This window comes from Squalius cephalus (assembly GCF_949319135.1).
Source record: "Squalius cephalus genome assembly, chromosome: 23".
NCBI lineage: Eukaryota > Metazoa > Chordata > Actinopteri > Cypriniformes > Leuciscidae > Squalius > Squalius cephalus.
This window is the reverse complement of record NC_137144.1, coordinates 16,896,490-16,919,526: the sequence shown is the minus strand read 5'-3', so window position 1 is coordinate 16,919,526 and position 23,037 is coordinate 16,896,490. Positions and strand designations below refer to the sequence as shown.

Sequence of the window (23,037 nt, the reverse complement as noted above, 5' to 3'; positions counted from 1 at the left end):
AAGCATTGTTGAATTGTGATGATCATGTGATGTCTTCTTTTATTAGGCAGAGCGTCAGATCGTGGTGGGGATCTGCTCCATGATGAAGAAATCAAATTCCAAACCAATGACTGAGATTATGGAGAGGCTCTGTAAATTTGAGTACATCACCGTGGTCATTTTTTCAGAGGAGGTTATACTCAATGAACCGGTGGAGAAGTGGCCGTTGTGTGACTGCCTCATTTCCTTCCATTCCAAAGGTATCTGACATCACACACAGTTTCACTTGCACTTGTACTCTCTTGAAGTCTTGATGTGCCATATTGTCTTGTATTATTAATGCTGCCTTTAAAACACGTCACAATGATTGTATTTATTAGATATAATAAGTACATCATGAAGTCACTTTACCAATTGGAAACTCTTTGAGCCCTGGATTTTAAAATTGGTTTGTGTGTCAAATGAGGGAAGTGAAATTATGGCGCAACTGTTAACTGTATAATTTAGTTTGAAAAGTTTGGGGTCAGTAATTTTTTTTTTTTTATATATATACTTTTATTCTTCAAGGATGCATTTGTCAGACAGCGTCTCGATTATAAATTAGGATTTTACTGCAGAGCATCAGCTTGGAAGTGACTGCTGGTTAACATAGTCTTAATGGGCTATGTTTCAGTCACAAATTCATATTCGTCCTATTATCTGACAACAGAAACTGATAAATAAATAGATGAAAAGTTTTATTTGGAATTTGTCTGTATTTAAATACATAATGTGAGCGCAAAGAAGCAAACCAGTGAAAAGGGCTGACACTAGACAGAATGCAAATGCGACGTGTGATGACGTCATGGATATGCTAATTTGCGTATGACTTTATCTAGCGACATTTAGTGACTTTTTGAACAGGCTTTAGCTGGCAACAGGAAACAAACCTGGAAAGAGACGTGAGGATTTGGGGAGAAAAACAAGAGGTCCGAATTATTAATGGGATATATCATAAATTAAATCAGGAGAGCAGACCACAAATGCGCAGTATATGTTGTCCTTTGGAATACAAAGGAAAAAAGAAAATAACCAGGAGGAAAAGAATGCAGTGACTGAAAATAGCTCTTGCCATAGATAGTCTTGTTATACCATGCAACATTAAAATAGCAATTTTTTTTCTCATCTTGAAGGATTTCCCCTTGACAAAGCAGTGGGTTATGCCAAACTAAGAAACCCCCTCCTTATCAATGACCTCAACATGCAGTATTTCATTCAAGACAGGTGTGGTAAATCTTCCTCTGAAATAATCTTGACAAGCAAACCCCGTTTGGAGAGTTGACTGAGACATAACTATATACTCATGGCTTTAGGAGGGAAGTTTACAGGATTCTACAGGAAGAAGGCATTGACCTTCCACGCTATGCAGTGTTGAACAGGGACCCCGACAGGCCAGAGGGTAAAGGTTATTTACCTTTGTCATCATTTTATATACATACATCACCTTAATATATTCACTGTCATGTTGTTCCAAACCCATATGCTGTCATTTTGACTTTGCAACATCAGAGTGTAACCTGGTGGAGAGCGAGGACCATGTGGAAGTGAACGGGGAAGTGTTTCATAAACCTTTTGTGGAGAAGCCTGTCTCCGCCGAGGACCACAATGTCTACATCTATTACCCAACCTCGGCCGGTGGGGGCAGCCAGCGTCTCTTTAGAAAGGTACACAACTGCTAACTTTTAATAACTTTAGATTTGTTTGATCTGGAGCTCATGCCGTCTTCTGTAGATTGGCAGTCGGAGCAGTGTGTATTCTCCTGAAAGTACCGTTCGTAAGACTGGATCTTACATCTACGAGGAGTTCATGCCAACAGATGGCACAGATGTTAAGGTAGGTAAGTTTCTCATGTCTAAACATCATGTGGTGGCTGGATAGTTTTGTTTATTCCTGATGGATGTTGTAGGTTTACACAGTCGGGCCTGATTACGCTCACGCCGAGGCCCGTAAGTCTCCTGCTCTGGATGGGAAAGTAGAGAGAGACAGTGAGGGGAAGGAGATCCGCTATCCTGTGATGCTAACCGCAATGGAGAAGCTCGTGGCCAGAAAAGTGTGTCTTGCATTTAAGGTAAGCCTCGCAAAAGAAAAACACAGTGTTTTGTCAGTAGCTAAAGGTTAAGAATGATAATGAATGAGTTTTTTGTTTCATAACGTCTTTCCAACCCAGCAAACAGTGTGTGGTTTTGACCTCCTCCGAGCAAATGGCCACTCTTTTGTTTGTGACGTTAATGGCTTCAGCTTTGTAAAGAACTCCATGAAGTACTATGATGATTGTGCCAAAGTTCTGGGGTAGGTGAAGCCCTGTTGCTGCCTTCTTGTCTGTGGTAACTCGAAAATCTAATTTTCCAACTATGTAACCGCATAATATAAAAAAAAAATCGCCTTTTCGCCCAACACATGATCATCAAACAAACATTTCTTTTTCTGAACTAAGCTTTGAATTTAAAAGGCATCTCTGCTGAAAAAACATCTTAAACCAGTCTAAACTTGTTTGCTGGTCTCCCAGCATGGTAAGGCTGGTCTGTTGACTGGATTTGGGGGGGGGGGGGGGGGGTATGCTAGATATGCTCAGCTCATATCTAAACCAGCTAAATACTTGGCAGGCTGGAAGTTAAGGCCAGCTTTATACTTTATGTATATACTATAGCGCTATATACTGATTGTTTCAAAGCAGCTTCACGGTAACAAGAAAATAACAGTATTAATGTTGAAAAGTTCTTCAGTTATGAATCGAACACGTTTCAGCTGTTTAAGGGATAGTTCACCCAAGTATGAAAATTCTGTCATCATTTACTCACCCTCAAGTTGTTCCAAACCTGTATGAATGTCTTTATTCTGCTGAACACAAATGAAGATATTTGGAAGAATGTGGGTAACCAAGCAGATCTCGGGCCCCATTGACTTCCATAGTATTTTATTTTCCTACTGTGATAGTCAATGGGGCCCGAGATCTGTTTGGTTACCAACATTCTTCAAAATATCTGTTATGTTCAGCAGAACAAAGACATTCATACAGGTTTGGAACAACTTGAGGGTGAGTAAATGATGACACAATTTTCATTTTTTGGTGAACTATCCCTTTAAGCAGCTCTAAAGAAGACAGTAGTGTCATAATTCAGCTCAATTTAGTTTATTTATTCTAAATTGTTAACTAAATTCAGTCTAGTTTAATAATAGTGCAATAAGGTTAATTCAGCTATAAGCAGCTCTAAAGAAAGGAATAGTGTCGTTGTTCAGCTGAGATGTACTCATTCCTATCTTATAAGATCATTTCTGGTTATTTTTAGCTCATATTTGATGCATTTTCCTCAGGAACATGGTGATGCGAGAGCTGGCTCCTCAGTTTCACATTCCCTGGTCCATCCCCATGGAAGCAGAGGACATCCCTATTGTCCCGACTACCTCAGGAACCATGTGGGTTGCCACTCTTGTCCTAAGGATATATTTCTCTTTCCCGTTTGTGAAGTCTGGATTATTAAAACCAATTAGGTAGAATTATACGCTTACTATGAGTGCCATTGCTTTTAAAATGGGATATGCCATCTCTTGTCTGAAGGATGGAGCTTCGTTGTGTTATTGCTGTAATTCGTCATGGTGACCGTACGCCCAAACAGAAGATGAAGATGGAGGTCAGGAACGCCTTGTAAGTGACAGATTCTAATAGGCTGCTTTCACACCACAACTAAATACAGTTTTCACTCTTGTTCTGAGTGCTTAAAAGCCTGTTCACACCAAGAACTATAATTATAACGATAACTATATTAGCATCCACACCAACGCACAGTAACGTTCTGTTTATTATAATATTTATTATATTCTCTTTTGTGGTCTACCACTTTAAATACTCAAGCTCTTTAAAGCAGGGCTATGCAGTTTTGGGAATTTCTTTGCTGTATTCACGCTTTTTGCTCGCAGGTTTCTCTATAGAGCTCCCCCTACAGCTTCGGAATAGATATTTGACAACACTATCGAAAAACTTGTTGGCGTCTCTCAGATACCACAGGCTAGTAGATCAACGACATCAAAGCAGATGGGACATTCTTTAAAACGTCTTAAACGTTAAAACAGCGTGAGGGAGCGCAATAATGACAGAATTTTAGCAGATTTTTTTGCCATAAAGCAATTCGTTACATCGCGAGACCTGATATCACGCGATACTTCCTGACTCTGAGTTGCAAGGGTGGTTTTCCGGCTTACAGGCGCTTGGGGGTGCGAAACGACCACCATTCAACCCGAAAAAAGTCATATAACTATTCCAATGACTCCGAAGCGTTAATCGGTTAAGGTAAAAAAGTTACTTAGTTCACCTTTAAAGCATGATGAATTCTGATTGCTCAATGTTTTTTATAATACAAAAACATATATATATATATATATATATCTTTATTGTTATCATAGTTATCGTCCTTGTTGTGAATGGATCAAAGATATATCTATGATTGAAGAATTTTATTTTCTGGATATGACCGATCCCATTTCTCTTAGGTTTTTTGAATTGTTCGAAAAATACGGTGGCTATAAGTCCGGAAAACTCAAGCTGAAGAAACCAAAACAGCTCCAGGTGGGTCTGTTTTGATCTACACATTTAATTTATTTCTATGACAAGTGCAAGCAATTTTACACAATGTTTGTTTCAGAACAGGCTTGCCTGCAGCCTTATGATTTATTTTCTTTAAGGCCTGAAATTTGCACCACTGAATCAGTGATTGAGCTGGCTTTTTTTAAGAGAGATGTAGTGTTGTTATGTCTGGAATGCTGCAGCCATGAGACTCATTGGGGTGTCATGCACATGTGCATCTGCTGTTGGGTTTTGTGTGAAAATTTACCATGTGGTCAATTGATTTAGGTCTAGGCCTATTTGATCCTATCATAACAATCCATTAAGAAACTGTAATACATCCAGAACCCAGCCGTCCGGGTAGTAACAACTGTTTGCCAAAATAATTCTGCTGTACTTTATCAATTACTCTGACTTCCCATATAGGCACGTATTGAGTTTAAAACTTTGATTTTAACATTTTTCAACTGTGATGTTTTACAGGAAGTGCTGGATATTGCTCGTCAGCTGTTGGCAGAACTGGTCCTACATAATGATTGTGAAATCGAGGAGAAGAAATCCAAACTAGAACAGCTGAAGACGGTTCTGGAGATGTGAGTAAACTGTTCAAAAGTATAATACTGATTTACCCAACCCTCCGTTTCCAACTTTGTGAGATGGTGGAAAGCTACTGTACACACAACATCATCTCCTCTCGATCCATTTCTAAAACATGTTGGATTCCTTCTGTCTTCTATTTACTCCTCTGAAGATTCCCACTTCTCTTGCACAAGGTCTGGCCAAATATTTAATAATTTCCAAACATAGTCATCAGTACAGTACATTTACATCAGTTTCCATGCAGAATCTGCACAAATGTTTGCATATTTTATACACGGTTTTATCAGTTTAGGTAAATAGAAAAGAATGAAAGGAAGAATTGTTTACTTTTGAATTAAAAAATGTTATATAAAGTAGGGGCTGGTAACAAGTGAAGAAGTTTAAATGAATTTGCTTTGCAGAGATCTTTTGAATAGAATATAATTACGTGCAAACCTAGTCAGACTTAATTTTGTTGTTAAACTTGCATTGCTATTCTGTCTTTTAGTCTTGAGCTTCGTGGATTCTTATGTCTGGAAAATAATTTGATATTTCATGAACAGCTGACTGTATGTAACTGACTGTAGTGTGACCTTGACTCATTTGCTTCCTTAGTTGTCCTCATATGGATGAGTTTCTTAACTTCATTCCTTTTCTCTCTCTTCTCCTCTCTCTGTGTCCCTCTTTGTGTCCTGGCCGGTCTCTCCATAGGGAATCCAGTCTGAATGATAATCAGTGCGCACCCTCATATCCCCTGTCTCTTTAGAATCAGGCAACGTGGATCCTAACCCTCATTAACCTGAGATCTTGTCCAAATTACTGACACTTTAATGAGGGCTCCAAAAATTGACAGTACCTTGGAGATGAATCTCTTTTGCAATTCTGTGTGGCATCTGCATGCCATTTTGAAAGTGTTTCTAATCCCTGACGATCCCTCACTTCCTCCTACCTCCTCTCACTGAACTCAAATGAGGGACCTAATCAACACATTATCGGTTGTTCAGGGTCATAGATTAACTAGGAAACAGGTGCTTGGGGAAGTGCTTTGCTTTGGTATGATTAAATGTAATGCAGTGGAGCAAATGGTGGCAAATTCACTCCAGAGTTGGTTTCTGGCCAATGAGATTAAAAAGAACACCTTTAGACCAGGTTTAGACCAAGTTGTATCATATGTGATCCTGGATCACAAAACCAGTCACAAGGGTCAATTTTCTGACATTGAGATTTATACATCATCTGAGAGTTGAATAAATAAGCTTTCCATTGATGTATGGTTTGTTAGGATAGGACAATATTTGGCCAAGAGACAACTATTTGAAAATCTTGAATCTGAGGTTGCAAAAAAATATTGCCTATATCCAGACAACTGTATGGGCACATTTGATCATTTCAATGTATTCTTTCTGGATAAAAGTATTAATTTCTTTTAATATAATTTCTTTCTTGTGGACCCCAAACTTTTGAACAGTAGTATATTGATGCATATGAATATATATAATTAAATTGTATACTAGAGACCAACCATCCAGAATTCTCCACTCTCTGCTGTATTGTGTAACTTAAAAAACGTGGCACTGTTGCAGAAGCCACGTTTTATTCCTCCCAAAGCCTGTCATTCCTGTAGAGACAGCCCTGGTATGACACAGATTAACCCCTGCCAGCTTGGGAAGGTCACTCAGATACATGTTTCCAGAAACATGGGGGCACAGAGCACCTGCTAGCGGTTTGAGCCCAGTGCTATGTCTGATGTGTGCTGTCTGTGTTGTTCAGTGGGAGAATGCTTATAAAGAGGGGCTGGTATGTTCATGTCCCCCTGCCCCATGTATTGTCTTTCAGGTATGGCCATTTCTCTGGCATCAACAGGAAGGTGCAGCTGACTTACCTGCCAAATGGACAGCCCAAAGCATCCAGTGAGGAGGAAGGTGAGTGTTTAATACATGCGTTTTAAAGGGATACTCCACTTTTTTTGGAAATAGGCTCATTTTACAACTCCCCCAGAGTTAAACAGTTGAGTTTTACCGTTTTCGAATCCATTCAGCCGAGTTTCTGATATTTAGAAGACTATCAGTAACCAGACAGTTTCTGGTCTCATTGACTTCCATAGTAGGAAAAAAAATATACTATGGAAGTCAATGAGACCAGAAACTGTCTGGTTACTGATATTCTTCTAAATATCAGAAACCCGGCTGAATGGATTCGAAAACGGTAAAACTCAACTGTTTAACTCTGGGGGAGTTGTAAAATGAACCTATTTCCAAAAAAAGTGGAGTATCCCTTTAATATATGTTACCTTGCTGTTGTATAACGTTTGACCTCTGAACCTATGGCAGACTCTCTGAAGGAGGGTCCATCTCTACTGCTGGTGCTGAAGTGGGGTGGTGAGCTGACCCCAGCAGGTAGAGTTCAGGCTGAGGAGCTGGGACGAGCCTTCCGCTGCATGTACCCTGGAGGACAAGGTATAACACTACGCCTGCATCAGCCAGAAAGCTTTACTAATAAACAGGATACAAATACTATTTTGAAAATGAAGTCACACTTAACAGTAAGAAAACCACTTGGTTTGATATATTTAATACAATGACATTCAGACATATTTTAGTGCTACTTAAGTGTCTATATGCTTTTCTGTCAGAACCACTACTGTTAAAATATTATTAACAAACAGTTTGGTTTGGCGGTATGGTTCTGTTCTGGGCAAGAACTTTCCTCCCATCCATGCAGCCTAGCATGGACAAGAGCAGGGAGCGCAGCGATAACCCCCTTAGGGTAAACAGAACAGAACCAGCATGAATGTATTACAGAGATCATTAACGTTCTTAATGACAATACATTTAAGTAGCAACATACAACAAGATAAATGACAGTCTGATTTAAAGAGTAATATCAGAAAACCAGTTGGCTCCTGAGCAACGCGATAAAGCTCCTGATAATACTGAATGGTGCCTAATATATGGATGCTGTGATGGGTGTTGTATTCCTATAGGTAGACATGGATCAGCTGAGAGTCAGCTGATGCAAGCTTGACTGAAGTGACCTGCCAGAACTAATGTGACGCTTGATCTTGAAATCTATGATGTTACTAACCAAGAATTAAGATTTTAAGATTTTCTTTAATCCAGTCCAAGTTGTTTGCAGGAGCAGTTGTTTTGGGAGCTCTGTGCTCCCTTTGCAGGAGATCATGATAAATGAGATACCATGGCAAGATATTGTGTCAGACAGTAAACCTGCTTTAACCTGTTTGTTCAGTGGGCTTGGCGAACAAAAGCATGTAAGGGCAGGACTCGACGAGGAATGAATACTTTCTTTACCTCAAGTAACACCTTTAACTTTTAGTACAGCAACACAAAATAGCTCTTAGCTGTGGATTCTTGCCTGTGAAGTTCAGTTACTTTCCTCGGACCTCAAATTCGAGTCCATATTTGCACACTGCACCTAACTGGATGTAACTCATTAAATGTGAGAGTTCACAGACTAACAAGGTCAAACCATTTTTTCTAATTTCACTGAGGCTGCGTTCAGACTGCAGGTAAATGTGGCCCAGATCTGTTTTTGTCATAACAGTGTGAACAGCACAAACCACATGGAATCTGATCTTTTCAATTCCGATTTTGGGCCACTTCCATACGTGGTCCTAAATCTGAGACAGGTCAGATGTTTTGCAATGCGTCCTCAGTTTAAATAGGCATATCGGAATTCATTCAACTTTTTTTTTATGTCTCTATGTTTAGAGCAACATTCATCACAATTCTGCGCTCATGGGAGTCACTTCAAAGATTTTACGTACTCAAAGTTATCAATATTGTTTCGAAAGGTAGTCAGTGAAGGACAGTGATCTGTCAGTATAAGCATTTACAGTGACCGCTCGATATACAAGCAAAACATGACGGCTCGTATCATGTGTTTAAAAACTCTGCTCTCTTTTTTTCTCTTAGTTTTTTATATGGCCTGCGCATACATTTGCTGGGTTCTGCGGCAGATCACGCTATAAATAAACGTACTTAATGTCCTCCGTGTATGGACTTTAATGTCCTCTTCTGTATGACATCATGCTGCATGTCATCTTTTTTATTCTTCTTTTGCGCATGCAGGTCAGTCCAGGACGATGATCTCTTCACACTGGAATCTGATATTGGACACATTTGAAACAACAATGTGAACCGCTACACCAAATAAATCGGATCTGAGCAATACATTGGAATTTAGCATTAGGCTTGCAGTGTGAACGTAGCCTGAGTCAGCAGTATCTTGCACTACTGGTTAATATGCTGTTCTTTACCTTCAATTGATAACTAGACAGCTGCAGGTCTCTTGGCTGTGAGTCCCCTATTGACTGTGGTAAGAAGAGCGTTTGGATTTGTGTGTGGTCTTGATATTGGGTTAATGCATTGTTTGCCCCATTTATCATTTTAATTCATTGACATCTATCTCATTTAACTAATCCGATCACAGTAACATTCCATGCTTTGCTTTTGCCACTGATTGTGTGGAAGATTCCATGATATGGACATTGGTTGTACTCGGACATACTCAGATAAAACATCATAGTTCTTGAGAGCTTAGCCCGTTTTTTTTTTTTTTTTTTTTTTCCAGCATGATTAGAAATCTGAAGTCTACACAACTTTTTCCCCATAATTTGTTTGGTGATATCCGTACAACCTTTTCTTAGACTACTGTTTTATTATTTGAACAATCTATGACTTAAGTGGTAGTATGTGGTAGCATCAATTTCAGGTTTATCTCCTAAATCCCATGCAAAAAACAGTTGTTTGCTTTTTGTCAGCACTTGGGTAGAAATAGGTTTTTCAAATAGTTTAAATTCTCTTTTCTATGTAAGCCTGTTTCTGCCACGTAAGAAAAAACATGTCTTGGCAAATCATAATTATGTCATATTTATGAGATAAAAGTCAAAATAATGAGATAAAAAGGCATCATTATGACACACGTTTGAAATTGTGACGAAAATTTGAATTGTTATATGCTATAATTGTGACAGTCAAAATTTAGGTCATAATTTTGTAAAAAACTTGAATTTATGAGATATAAAGACATAAAACATTATTTTCGTCACAATTTTGACTTTTTATCTCATTAGGATTTAGTATGATTTACCTTGATTTGGTATGATTCCTTTATGATTTACCAAAGCATGATTTTTATATCCAATGTGGCGGAAATGGGCTATTTAAGGCTGCATACACACAGGACAGAGCACATTGTGCTCCTTAAAATGTGTTAAAAATGTAATGCTCTTAGCGTAGTGACTGAATATTTTTATATGACTCAAAAAAACAACAACATGGATGGACGGCAAGAAAGCATCCTGTGTGAATGGCCTCAAAAATGAATCTAACTGTCAGATAGTTTGTTTCAGGAGGCTCTTCTGTTCTCGCAAATGGACATTCTGGAATCTTAAATTGGAGTTCTGTTTGCTACTTGAGTGGGAAGCACCTAAACCCATATTGCCAGTTGCTTTCAATAGTGTGGATTTATTGAAATGCATGAAATGAGATTTTGAGTTTTGTGGAGAAAATCTTCAGCCAGTTTATTGTAGGCTACATCACTTTATACTGTACGACGTACTGTAGGTTTTTAAACATTGGTTCTGTATTATGAATTTGTGTGTCTCTTCAGACCCTTTTCTTTTCCAGGATATGCACATACGTCTGGGGTTTTGTTCTTGTGATCATTGTTATTTCAAGGATTGCTTCTCTGTGCTTTTGCAGGCGACTATGCCGGCTTCCCCGGTTGTGGCCTTCTCCGTTTGCACAGCACTTATCGCCATGACCTCAAAATCTACGCCTCTGATGAAGGTCGTGTGCAGATGACTGCAGCGGCATTCGCAAAGGTTTGCTTGGGTTTTGTCTGCAGGGATATGTTGGTATTACATAATGCTTTTAGATGGGATTGATGTAAACTGCTTTTTATGTTGCTTTTTATTTATTTATTTTTGTTTTCTTTTAATCTTTTCTTTTCTTTAATAAACAAAATGCACTTTAATACTTTTTTAAAACTTTATTATAATTTTATATTGTATATAAATTATCATTAGGTGCATCTTACTTTTTTTCTCACTATTTCCAGGTTTAAATACAAGTTTTAATCTCAGAGTTTTTATGTCATCTCAGACTTTCTGGCCCCTACTGGTCATTTCACATTAATTTACAATACATTTTTATGTCTGGCTGTGTTCAGGGTCTGTTAGCACTGGAAGGAGAGTTGACTCCAATCCTCGTTCAAATGGTGAAGAGTGCCAACATGAACGGACTGCTGGACAGTGACAGCGACTCTCTCACTGACTGTCAGCAGAGAGTCAAAGCTCGATTACATGAGATCATGCAGAAGAACAAAGACTTCAGTGAGGAGGACTACAACAAGGTGAAGAAAGTCCCAACTGCTTATTTAAAAATAGCTCATTATCTCCATACTAGCTCTAAATGTGTCCTGTCTCTTTAAGTTGGCTCCAACAGGCAGCCCATCTTTGGTAAACTCCATGAGGGTAATTGTCAATCCAGTCAAGACTTGTGACCAGGTTCACACCCTCATTAAAAGCCTTACTTGCCAGATCTGTAAAAGGCTGGAAGACCCCAAATCTGCAGGTTGGAGCTCTTATAAGAAGTCTTGAATGTGCATCCTAAGTGTTACAGTTTTGTTATTGCTCGACTGTAAATATTCAAAATATTAAATAATCAAATGTTAAACAATTTAATATTAAATTATAATTATCAATGTAAAATGAAAATTCTGTCATCATTTACTCACCCTCAAGTCGTTCCAAACCTGTATGAATTTATTTCTTCTGCTGAACACAAAAGAAGATATTTGAAAGAATATGGGTAAACAAAGAGTTGGTTACCAACATTCTTCAAAATATTCGTTCCAGCAGAAGAAAGTAATTCATACAGGTTTGGAACGACTTGAGGATGAGTAAATGATGACAGAATTTTCCTTTTTGGGTGAACTATCCCTTAAATGTCTGTGATATTCACAGACCTGCAGCTGTACCACAGCGAGACTCTGGAGCTCATGCTGCAGCGCTGGTCCAAACTGGAGCGTGACTTCCGCATGAAAAATTGCCGTTATGACATCAGTAAGATCCCGGACATTTACGACTGTGTGAAATATGACACCCAGCACAACAGTACTCTGAGTTTGGAGGACACGCTGGAGCTTTTCCGTCTGTCCAGAGCACTCGCGGACATCATCATCCCCCAGGTAGAGGAATCGATATACAACAGTGTTTGTTTATTTAACTTTCATCTCGTTGTTACCTGCACGCACACTGTCTTTCAGGAGTATGGAATCACTAAAGCGGAGAAGCTAGACATCGCTAGTGCCTATTGTCTGCCTCTGGTCAAGAAGATTCAGCTGGATCTTCAGAGGACTCATGAGGACGAGGCCGTCAACAAGCTCCATCCACTGTGAGTCTCTGTACTGGGGCACAACGCCAAACTTTCTGACAGTGTGAAGGCTAAATCTCATTATACATTCTGTTTAGTGTGCCAAATTATTATTAGTACATTTCACTTTGGGGTATTTTTTCCTGTGAATTTTGAAAGTAGGCATCCATGCATGCTTTCAGGGCTAATATTATCCACAATGCTGTGTAAGAGGAGGGGTTTGCGACTGCGTTGTCTGATGCAAACAGTGTTCACTTGCACAGTTTTTGCTTGTTTCATGTTTTGATGTTCGTCATGCCATATTTATTAAATGTCCATTTTACGTTCACTAAAATGGTAAAATAGTGCAGTTTTTTTGTGAACAAAAATAACATTTTGTTTTTATGGACAATAATATGTAACATTTTTTTTAAAGATGTAAAAATATTTCAGGCTTCAGCAAAATCAAACAAATTTTCCAACATTTAGAAAAATGTATAAATAAATATATTATTTTCATTATTGTTGAAATTGATATTTACAGCTTTTTAGTCAGTTATTTTATTTTGATTTGATTGTATTTCAAACCAGACCTAGTTATCCAAAATGTAGAAAATTTTTTTTTATTTATTTACAGGTTTATATTGTTGATTAATATTAATGCAATTATATACAGTGGTAGATACGAGACGATACAATTGTTGTACATTTAGTGCCGACTTTTGACATTGCTGGTCCTAATATTGACGTACTTAGTACATTTAAAATGTACTCCTGATGTTTTCAGTTTTTGTTTATTGTATGACCTCACATTGTTGTAGAAGCTCTGAAGACTCAGCCGTGACCTATAGAACCTGTGAGTGATCAGATTGTGTATTTCATCCCTTTTGGTGGTTCAGGTACTCGCGGGGAGTGATGTCTCCGGGTCGGCACGTTCGAACCCGACTCTATTTCACCAGCGAGAGCCACGTACACTCCCTGCTTAGCATCTTCCGCTACGGAGGCCTGTTAGACGTGAGTGAGCGATCATCAGACACACACATTACTCCCAGCATCATGTATAATGCCAGTTACTACTGTTTTATCTCATCTGTGTCTGTTTAGGAACAAAAAGATGAACAGTGGAAGCAGGCTATGGACTACCTCAGCGCTGTGACTGAACTCAACTATATGACACAGATTGTTATTATGCTGTATGAGGACAATAACAAGGTACGAGATGTGGCCACATCAGCCGTTTGTGCCCAATTTCTATTCTTGCTTTATTTGCTGACATTTGTATCTGTAGGACCCTTCCTCAGAGGAACGTTTTCATGTGGAGTTGCACTTTAGCCCAGGGGTTAAGGGGTGCAAGGATGAGGATAATGCACCAATGGGTTTCGGCTTCCGGCCCGCCTCCTCAGAGGTCTGTGTGTTTCACTCGGCTTAAGGATTATGTATATTTATTTTGGACCATATTACTCTGCTAAACCTTGGATTTTATATACAACTGTATTAAGAAATATTGACAATACTAATGTGCTGGACCACTTCCATCTTTCCCATTTCATATGTAATAGAACCACGAGAAGCAGACAAACCAAGGCAGTCTTGAAGACCTTTCCCAAGATGAGCCCGACAGAGCCGTACTGAATGAGCCAATCAATATTCAGAGGAAGTCGCCACTTATACGCAACCGCAAGGCTGGATCTATGGAGGTACAGTACTGTCCTATGAGCTCTGCTACTAAGCTTTACTTTTCTTTATTTGATGAACAACTGCTGACATGATAAAAAATACTTTTATTAAAATTTGGTTCCAGAGACCTCGCATTTAAGGGGTCTGTGAAAAAAATAAGTATTTTAGGGCTTTAAAAGTTAAATGTTTTAGATAATATTTTAATAATTTGTCTTAACAATATAAAATGCAATTATTTAACTTTGGAAACAATTATTTAATTATTTGTTAATTATAAAAAAAAATGATCATAAAATTGTAGATTTTTTCAAACTGTTGTTCAAAAGTTTGATGTCATTAAGAGTTTAAAAAAAAAGATATTAATACTTTTATTCAGCAAGGATACCTTAAATTGATCTAAAGTGACAGTAAGAACATTTATAATGTCAAAAAAAGATTTATATTTTAAATAAATGCTGTTATATATTTTTGTGGACTGTTTCCACAAAAAAGTTAAGCAGCACAACTGTTTTCAACATTGATTATATATTAATAAGAAATGTTTCTTGAGCACCAGATCATCATATTAGAATGATTTCCCCCCTTGCGACGGCCCTGTATATATAGTCGGATTATATGGGGATTCTTGGTATCAAAATTTGAAACCCCCTGGTCTAACTAAAAAAAAAAAAAAAAAGAACAAGCTGAATTTACATAAATGTAATTTATTTAAATGTGTGTCCATATGCCTTTGTTTTCCTCTCTTTGCAGGCTCTTTCAGAGAGCAACACTTCTTCTCGTGGACTGGCGTATCGTATCTTGCCGTCGTCTTCTCGTCAGTCCCCTGAGATCAAACCCAGCGGGCTAGGTGAGAATTACGTTTCATTTGTGTTGTTTTCATGTTGAATATTTCTCCTGTCATCAGTTTAATTGGAGAAACCTTTCAACTTCTCAGAAGTGACATGGTGTAGTCGACCGTTAAATGTGCTTGTTTCTGTGTATCACCAATGACACCGTTCAAGGACCCTGCCATGCCCACTGTGTCGGAAATGTGTCCATGCTGCCAGTAGTGGTCTAAATATGGCTAATGGCAGGACTCTCTCTGCTATTCTTGTCTATACTATATCTATCTTCAAAGAACTTTTACAAGGCAACAGTGCACACTGTTTCCCAGGTTTGGTTGCACCTTACTAAAGACTTACGGCATGATTTGCAAGTCACTATTTTATATCTAAGTGCATGTTGCATCTGGCATGTCTTACATGTAGGCTTTTAAACAAATGCAGTTTTATCAGTGCTGCCCGAAGGTAGAGATGTCCTTTTGAACTTTTAGAGACACATACCTACTCGAATTACATTTTATCAGTTTCACCCTCCTGCACTGGCAATATATTTATGTTCCCAGCAGTTTAACTGGGTTTTGTTTGCAAAGGTCTTCTGTGCACCTGGAAATAAGCTTAAAGGATGGTTCAACCAAAAATGAATGTCAAAATGGGTCAATGACACATAAGAGTGCCAAGAAGAAAATAATCTAGTTTACAATGCTTGTGCAAAGATATTTCTGCTCATTTTGATTTCAAATGGTTTTGTAAAACTTATCTATATGATTTTCAAGAAGTTCAAATTGAAGTACTTAATAATTTACTTGTGGTTTAACCATCAAGTAAAAAGTAATACAAAAATTACTATATTTTTTAGTAATCATTATTTTCAAAAGTTTTAAATTATTTTAGAGTAAATATTTTATACAAATTATTAATTCATATTTAATATTTTAATAGGGGATTGTGCGACACGTTTTTTCCCCCAATACGTGTTTCTCCATACCAATTTAATTTGTTCAAATATGAATAATATTTAAACATTTATAATAACATTCAAAATATTATAAACAAATTATTAATAAATACTTATTTAAATATAAAAAAATATATAAAATAAAATTATTTATAAGATTTATATCCATATTTTAATACTTTAAAACAATTATGCTAAACTACATTTGCTTGACAATAACTTATTCCTTTTAATGAGTTTTTGTTTTAATAGTTGTATCACCCTGATGTTTTTTAATTTTTATGCCCTAAAAATATTAAATAGAATTTTAATGTACTGTTTATTTAATGTATTCTGTTTATTTTAAACTTTTATAACACAAGATGCTTTTCAGTTTTGTAGCTGATTGAGACCAAATACCTTTTGGTTTTTTTTATCAGCCCTACAAAAAAAAAAGACCTATGCAAGAGTGCATTCTGTTTACTGCTTAGTGCTTAATACACTAAGGCCCGGTTTCACAGACAGGGTTTAGATTAAGCCAGGATTAGGCCTTAGTTCAATTAGGGCATTTAAGTAGCTTTTATAAACTTGCCTTTGAAAAAAACATTACTGGTGTGCATCTTGAGACAAAGCAATGGCATTGACATATTTTAAGATATATCAGTGCGAGTTGCTTTCGGTTGAAACTACTCAAACATGCATTTTAGTCTGAGACTAGGCTTAAACCTTGTCTGTGAAACCGGGGGGTAAAGGAGGCTGTACTGTACCAACTACTTCAGGGGGACTAAATGCTGCTAGGTGTAACAAACTGTAATTTGCTCTACTGTCAGTTCAAAATAAATAAAAAGAGACCTAGCATTGGGGATTTGTTGCTTTTTCCTGTTGTACCGAACTGGACTTCTCTGTACTGTTACACCCCTAGTAACTATAGAACAGATCATTTCATCTTTTTGGGTGAACTATCCCTTTAACTTCTTTAAATGAGAAGCTGCATGTTCACTTGTGAAAACTAACCACTACTAACCACCTTCCTACCCCCTTCCACCCCACGTTCCACCCCACGGTCTCCATCCCACTCGCAGGCTCCCAGTGTGCGGGCCTCTTCAGTGCCTCCTTCCCCAACCTGAGAGACCTAGCACGAGCTCCCCGCAAAAAGCCCTCCTCGCTCAGGAATCTGTCTTCTCAAGCTGGTATGTCCCAAACACACACACATACAGGGTTATAATGTGACCAGAAGACCTGAAGATTCCTATCATCACAAACGTCCCAGCTTACAATTCTTCTAAATAATTCCCGTTTACTTAATAGACTCTCACTTAATGCAGCAAAAATTGTTGATTAGCTTTCAACATTCCTTTTAAGACCATTTCTTGTACACTGTGTCCTTCCTAGTGACTGTGTTTCAGCATAATTCATTCAAAATATATTTGAAATTTTATTCTAGCCTTTCAAAACATCCCAAATCAAGTCATTACACACAGCAGGAGCTGTTCCTAAACCATTTGCGTCTTGCTGTTTATCAAGGTCTCGCTTAGAGAAATAGGTTTCCACAGTAACTGAATAATATGGTTATTTTTCGTGTCACCTTTGCTAACTCCAAACTGTTTATTTGCATGCTGCATGTGCACGTAAACAAACATTTGTTCAGTAATTTGCTAAATTGCACAAATGTGTCATCTGTTTAATGCAAAAGGACACATTTTAGTATCCTCTGACACTTCTGGGAATGTGTTTTAATGGATTGCGATAGATCATATCCATGGTAAAACAAACACCAAACGCGTTTACCACAATCATTAATGATTAATTGAATAATTCTGGATATTATGATTATTTTGTAAACAGTTATTGGAAATTGCACTCTAATGTCCTGCATACATCGGAAAGGAATGCATTTTCCCTAATTTCGTCAGTATCAAATACATTATCTGAAATTAACTATTAATATAATATTTTGATTTATTTATTGACATTAATTATATATAAATATGTATATATGTATGTTTTTTTTTTTTTAAATGATTTATTTATTTTTATGAATTTTCACCCCTCACTCCTTGGTAGCAGCATTAACAGTTTTGTCCACAGGGTGTTGCTGTGTCTCTGAGATTTACCTCGTCTAAGACATTTGAAATAACGCTCAAAATACTGCCATGTCATGCTGCATCCAAAAGGACATTGTAGCACAGAGAATGCTGGATAGTTTGTTGTGACCATCTGTTGTTTTTGAGTTTCTCAATCCCTACATTGAAGGGCAACATCTGGGCCCCACTGATACTTTTACCTGCTTGTTATAGAAGATTTTATGAGGGACAGAGAGCTTGATGGTGGGAGGATACAAAAAATCTGGTAGTTTTGATTAAGACCAAAAGCTCAAGAGGAGCACAGTGACACGAGTAATGCCGAATGCCTCTTTTATCTCCTCAGAGCTGCTCTCTATGCCGCCAGTAAAGAGATTTTCTGTGTCGTATGCCAGGCATCCGACTAATGGTATGTTTGGAGTCCATGTTTTTTTTTTTGTTGACACTCTCCTGCATGTCCTCTGCCGTTGCTTTCAACATAGCGTTCGTAATTTAGCATCGTTTGTGATTTTTGTTTAATTCTTTTCATAAATTAGGGAGGCTTTTCTTCACCCTTTTCCTTTGAATTCACAAGACACACCCAGCTTAAATCATTCCTCCTTCTGATTGGCTAGATGCATGGGTTGTGTACCGAATATATCTCTCGATATATTGTTGTTTGTGTGACCACATTTCATGTTGATCCACTTAATTTAGAAATGGTTAACCCTTTCACCACCATTACTGCTTTAATGATCACATAACTTATGCATTACTTTAAGTGCAAAAATCTTAATTGCAAAAAAAAAAAAAAATCTTACAATTAAAGAAGACCTATTATGCTTCTTTACTTTTTCAACTTTCTTTAGTGTGTAACGTTGCTGTTTGAGTATGAAAAAGGTCAATCAGTGCGCAATGTTGCCTCGATTGTTGGTTCGAGTCACAATATTCCTCATTTAAATAAATTGCTGCCCAAGGCATACGCAAAAAGGGGGGGGGGCCTGGTTGAGTCGCATTTAGTAGTTTGTTGAAACTCGTGGTAATGGTAAAAGATGCGTGACATTTCCAAAACAAGCTTTAAGCAGTTGACCAATCACAACACACTGATCCAGCCGACCAATCAGAGCACATTGCGCTTTTCGGAAGGAGGGGCTTCATAGAGACCGAAACCAAACAGCGTTTCTGACAGACTGGGATGATGCAACAATGTAAAATATGTGAAAAATAAGGTGTTTTTGAACATTCAAGAATGACACCTATTCTAGTAGACCCCAAAAACATAAACAAGACTTTGAAAAGGGCGTAATATCTTTAAAATATCAAAACATTCTTAAAATTTGTTTAATTTGAGATATTGAATATATTAATACATTTTCAGAGAATATACATTGTTGTTTTTTCTTATTTTAATTTATGCTTAAAAACAATATACAGCAGTGGTCTCAAACCGGTTCCACGGAGGGCCTAGTGTATGCAGGTTTTCTCTTTTACCTTGAACCAAACTGATTGAGTAGGTCACTAATTGGTTAAGATCTCCCCTCACCTGGTAGTCTAGGTCTTAATTGGGCACTAATTGAAGGGAAAGACCAAAAACCTGCATACACTAGGCCCTCCGTGGAACCGGTTTGAGAACTCTGATATACAGTATTCTCTGAAAACTCATTTTAAGGATATTTATAATTTTAACTGTAAAACAAGACAAAAAGTTTTTTTTTTTGGTTGCAGTGTTCAAATATATTTATTGTAATTTGGATACAGTGATCAAATAACTTTGCATGATGATCATACTTGCTAATGGGGGTGAGGGTTAACATCTTTTATTTTATTTTTTTTACTTGATTCATTATCTTGATTGCAATGACATTTATGAAGATGGTTTTTTTAACAAACCAGAATGTTGTATGTGGGCCATTATATTTGCATGTTCTTTCTTATTGATTGTTTGAATCTTGTCAAGAAGAAGCTGCCATTTATGTGTCAAAGCTTCAGTTAGTGTTTACAAGCATTTGATGTTTGCTTAGTTTTGCCTTTTGAGATACAATATGTTTAAGATGATCATTGTACTCATTCCAAGTTTGCTCATCAAACAAGTCTGTTGCTGATGGACTGAGCCCTTATAAAATGTAGCAAATGTTTAGCACTAGACTTTTTTTTAGACTTTTTCTCTGTCATTTTTGAATGTTTGTGTCTCTGTAGGGAATCTAGTTCAGTTGGGTTTTGGTGAGGTTAAATTTGAAGTATTTTTCTCAACACAGTACACACTGCTCATTTCATGTGACAGTTTAACACTGCTTGAGGGAAACACGTTTTGGCCACAAATCTAAAAGCCCAGAGAGGCCAGCCGTGTGTTCCCTATCAACACGTGTCAGTGATTTTTCCAGTCTTTTAACATATTTGACAAGACTGAGGAAGATTGTCTATTGACATGCTGTCAGCACAAATGAAAAATCCAGTTTTTCCACTGATATAGTGTTAGCAGTGCATTAGGACTAGGTTTTGAATTGTGATTTATAGTAGAGTTGCAGGCTGTAATGGATGATGCAGTTGAACCTGTTGGCCTACTGTCCGATTTAATGTGAGAAAAATCTAGGGCTGGCCCATTTAAGCAGGGGATCAAGTCAGTAAAATACCTAAATAAACACAATCAGATGCGGCCTGCTAACCTGAGAAATAAAGCACAGTCACCCAGGATCCAGAATTTCTGTGACTTCAATGCGAAATTGTGAGCTTTCGACTACCTAAGCGTGTTGCATTTTTGATGTCAGTCATTTTATTTATTATCAGTTGTGTAATTTTATTGAATTACTATTTATATAATTAGGTAACACTTTATTTTACACTGCCATTGTTACATATGTTACATGTATTAGCTATTGTAATAACTACAAATTAAGCATAATTACATGCAACTGACCCTAAACCAAACCAAATCCTAACCCTATAGTAAGTACACGTAGTTACTTAATATTACTCAATACTTCAATGTATAATTATAGTGTTACAAAGACTATACCTATAATTATTATATTTGACATCAATAGAATTTTGCACTTTTATTTTATTTATTTATTGTTATTTAATTTATTATTAATTTTGTAATTTTTTATTTATTATTAATTTTGTAATTTATAGTATTTATGTGATAAATTGTCATTTAGGTACCATTTGGCACTGTTGATGTCACTTAATTTAATTTAGTAATTTATTAAATTACTATTTATATAATTATTAGGGCTGTCAAACAATTAATCGCGATTAATCGCATCCAAAATAAAAGTTTGTGTTTACATAATATATGTGTGTGTATGGAGTATAATTATTTTCTATATATAAATATACACACATGCATATATATTTAAGAAAAATGTGTTATTTATATATAAAATATTTATATATAATATAAATTATATATAATATAAATATATATACACAGTATATACATGCCAATATTTCTTAAATATATACATGCATGTGTGTGTATTTATATATAGAAAATAATTATACACCGTACACACACATATATTATGTAAAAACAAACTTTTATTTTGGATGCGATTAATCGCGATTAATCGTTTGACAGCCCTAATAATTATTAGTATTTTTTTGTAATTTGACATCAATAGCATTTTGCACTATTGATGTAATTTATATATTATTATTTATATAATTCTTAATAATTGTAATTTGTGATCATTAGCATTTTGCACTGTTAATGCCAGTTTTTATTACAAATTACTGTAATTTCATTATTATTTATGTAAATAATAGTGATTATCTTTAATTGGAAATATTATATAATGTATTTGGACTGTTTTTCAGTCTAAAAACAGATGAAGTATATCCGGTAGATAATACAGAGGCAATAGTTTGTATTATATGCATGTTGTGTAAAATGAGCTTTCATAGAACAGAAGTGCGTGGAAAATTGCTTCAGGTCAAGATTATCGCTGCTTGTTGCAGCTGATTTTGGAAGTACAACAAACTTCAGGAGTTTTTGCATGCTATGTGAAACATATTCAAATGTTTCATTCAAATAGAAATGGCATAAGTTGAACATTTGTTGATAATGCGGAGAGCTGTGTTCGGAGGCTTTGCTTCTTACATGGACATTAATTGCACTCGGACTGCCTCTGAAAATAGGTCCTGACAAAACAAAAAACATTTATTTCTGGTCATCAATTATACGTTGCTGAGTCACTCCTATAAAAACATCTCAGCAGGGGTTAAGGCAGTGGATTCTCATTCCAGTGCCTCTCCTTCCTCTCTCTTCCTCCTCCAACTGTCATCCTTTTGTTCCCTCTCAACCTGCTGTGTTTAGTTCCCTCCTCAATCCCCGAAGCCTTCGCTTCCCTACGGCCCACACCATCCCTCCTCCATCTCTGCCACATCTTTGCTTACCTCATCCCTCTCCCTCCCACTCTCCCTCCTCTTCCTCCTGTTACCATCAATTATTCTGCGTATGAATCTGACTCCCCATCTTCAATAATTACTTATAAAATTAACATTTTTAAAGATTTTATTCAATTGAAACGTTGAATTTATTTATAATTATTGTTGAAATTAATGTTACTTTTCTACTTTCCATCTATCCATCTATCTATCTATCTATCTATCTATCTATCTATCTATCTATCTATCTATCTATCTATCTATCTATCTATCTATCTATCTATCTGTCTGTCTGAAAATAATGGTACTTTCAAACTATCTCTACCTTCAAATTTCCATCTTCCCAGAATTCCTGTTTTTAAAGTGTTTTTTCTTTCTTTATTCCTTCAAGTATTACAAATTAATAATACTGACATTATTCTTTACCTTCTCTCTTCTCCTCTTCCTTCTCAAAATTCATGTCTTTGCCATTTTATTAAAATTACAATATCACTTTATTTACTTATAACATTAAAAAAAAATAAACGGTACTCTTTACCTTCCTACGGTGCCCCTAATGGGACATGGAGATGGGAAAAAAATATGAGAAAACTATCTTTTTTGTTTGTTTATTTATTAATTTATT

At 36.7% G+C, this 23,037-nt stretch overlaps 1 protein-coding gene across 7 annotated transcripts in view; it reads left to right on the top strand.

The window, feature by feature from the left end:
• ppip5k1b (diphosphoinositol pentakisphosphate kinase 1b) overlaps positions 1-23,037 on the top strand; it is a 34,555-nt gene that overhangs the window by 5,701 nt on the left and 5,817 nt on the right. Inside the window, exons 3-28 of one of the 7 annotated variants that reach the window (XM_079859447.1) lie at positions 47-239; positions 1,152-1,242; positions 1,332-1,417; positions 1,528-1,682; positions 1,750-1,851; positions 1,925-2,086; positions 2,186-2,307; positions 3,331-3,432; positions 3,575-3,661; positions 4,504-4,579; positions 5,060-5,169; positions 5,867-5,890; positions 6,992-7,077; positions 7,486-7,611; positions 10,879-11,000; positions 11,348-11,530; positions 11,610-11,751; positions 12,144-12,367; positions 12,446-12,573; positions 13,431-13,545; positions 13,636-13,743; positions 13,820-13,936; positions 14,091-14,228; positions 14,959-15,055; positions 17,046-17,153; positions 18,391-18,453. In XM_079859447.1, coding sequence (XP_079715573.1) covers positions 47-239; positions 1,152-1,242; positions 1,332-1,417; positions 1,528-1,682; positions 1,750-1,851; positions 1,925-2,086; positions 2,186-2,307; positions 3,331-3,432; positions 3,575-3,661; positions 4,504-4,579; positions 5,060-5,169; positions 5,867-5,890; positions 6,992-7,077; positions 7,486-7,611; positions 10,879-11,000; positions 11,348-11,530; positions 11,610-11,751; positions 12,144-12,367; positions 12,446-12,573; positions 13,431-13,545; positions 13,636-13,743; positions 13,820-13,936; positions 14,091-14,228; positions 14,959-15,055; positions 17,046-17,153; positions 18,391-18,453 — 3,067 coding nt within the window. The remainder of the gene's footprint in view (positions 1-46; positions 240-1,151; positions 1,243-1,331; positions 1,418-1,527; positions 1,683-1,749; positions 1,852-1,924; positions 2,087-2,185; positions 2,308-3,330; positions 3,433-3,574; positions 3,662-4,503; positions 4,580-5,059; positions 5,170-5,866; positions 5,891-6,991; positions 7,078-7,485; positions 7,612-10,878; positions 11,001-11,347; positions 11,531-11,609; positions 11,752-12,143; positions 12,368-12,445; positions 12,574-13,430; positions 13,546-13,635; positions 13,744-13,819; positions 13,937-14,090; positions 14,229-14,958; positions 15,056-17,045; positions 17,154-18,390; positions 18,454-23,037) is intronic. The other 6 variants (XM_079859448.1, XM_079859450.1, XM_079859449.1 and 3 more) reach the window with 6 other exon arrangements.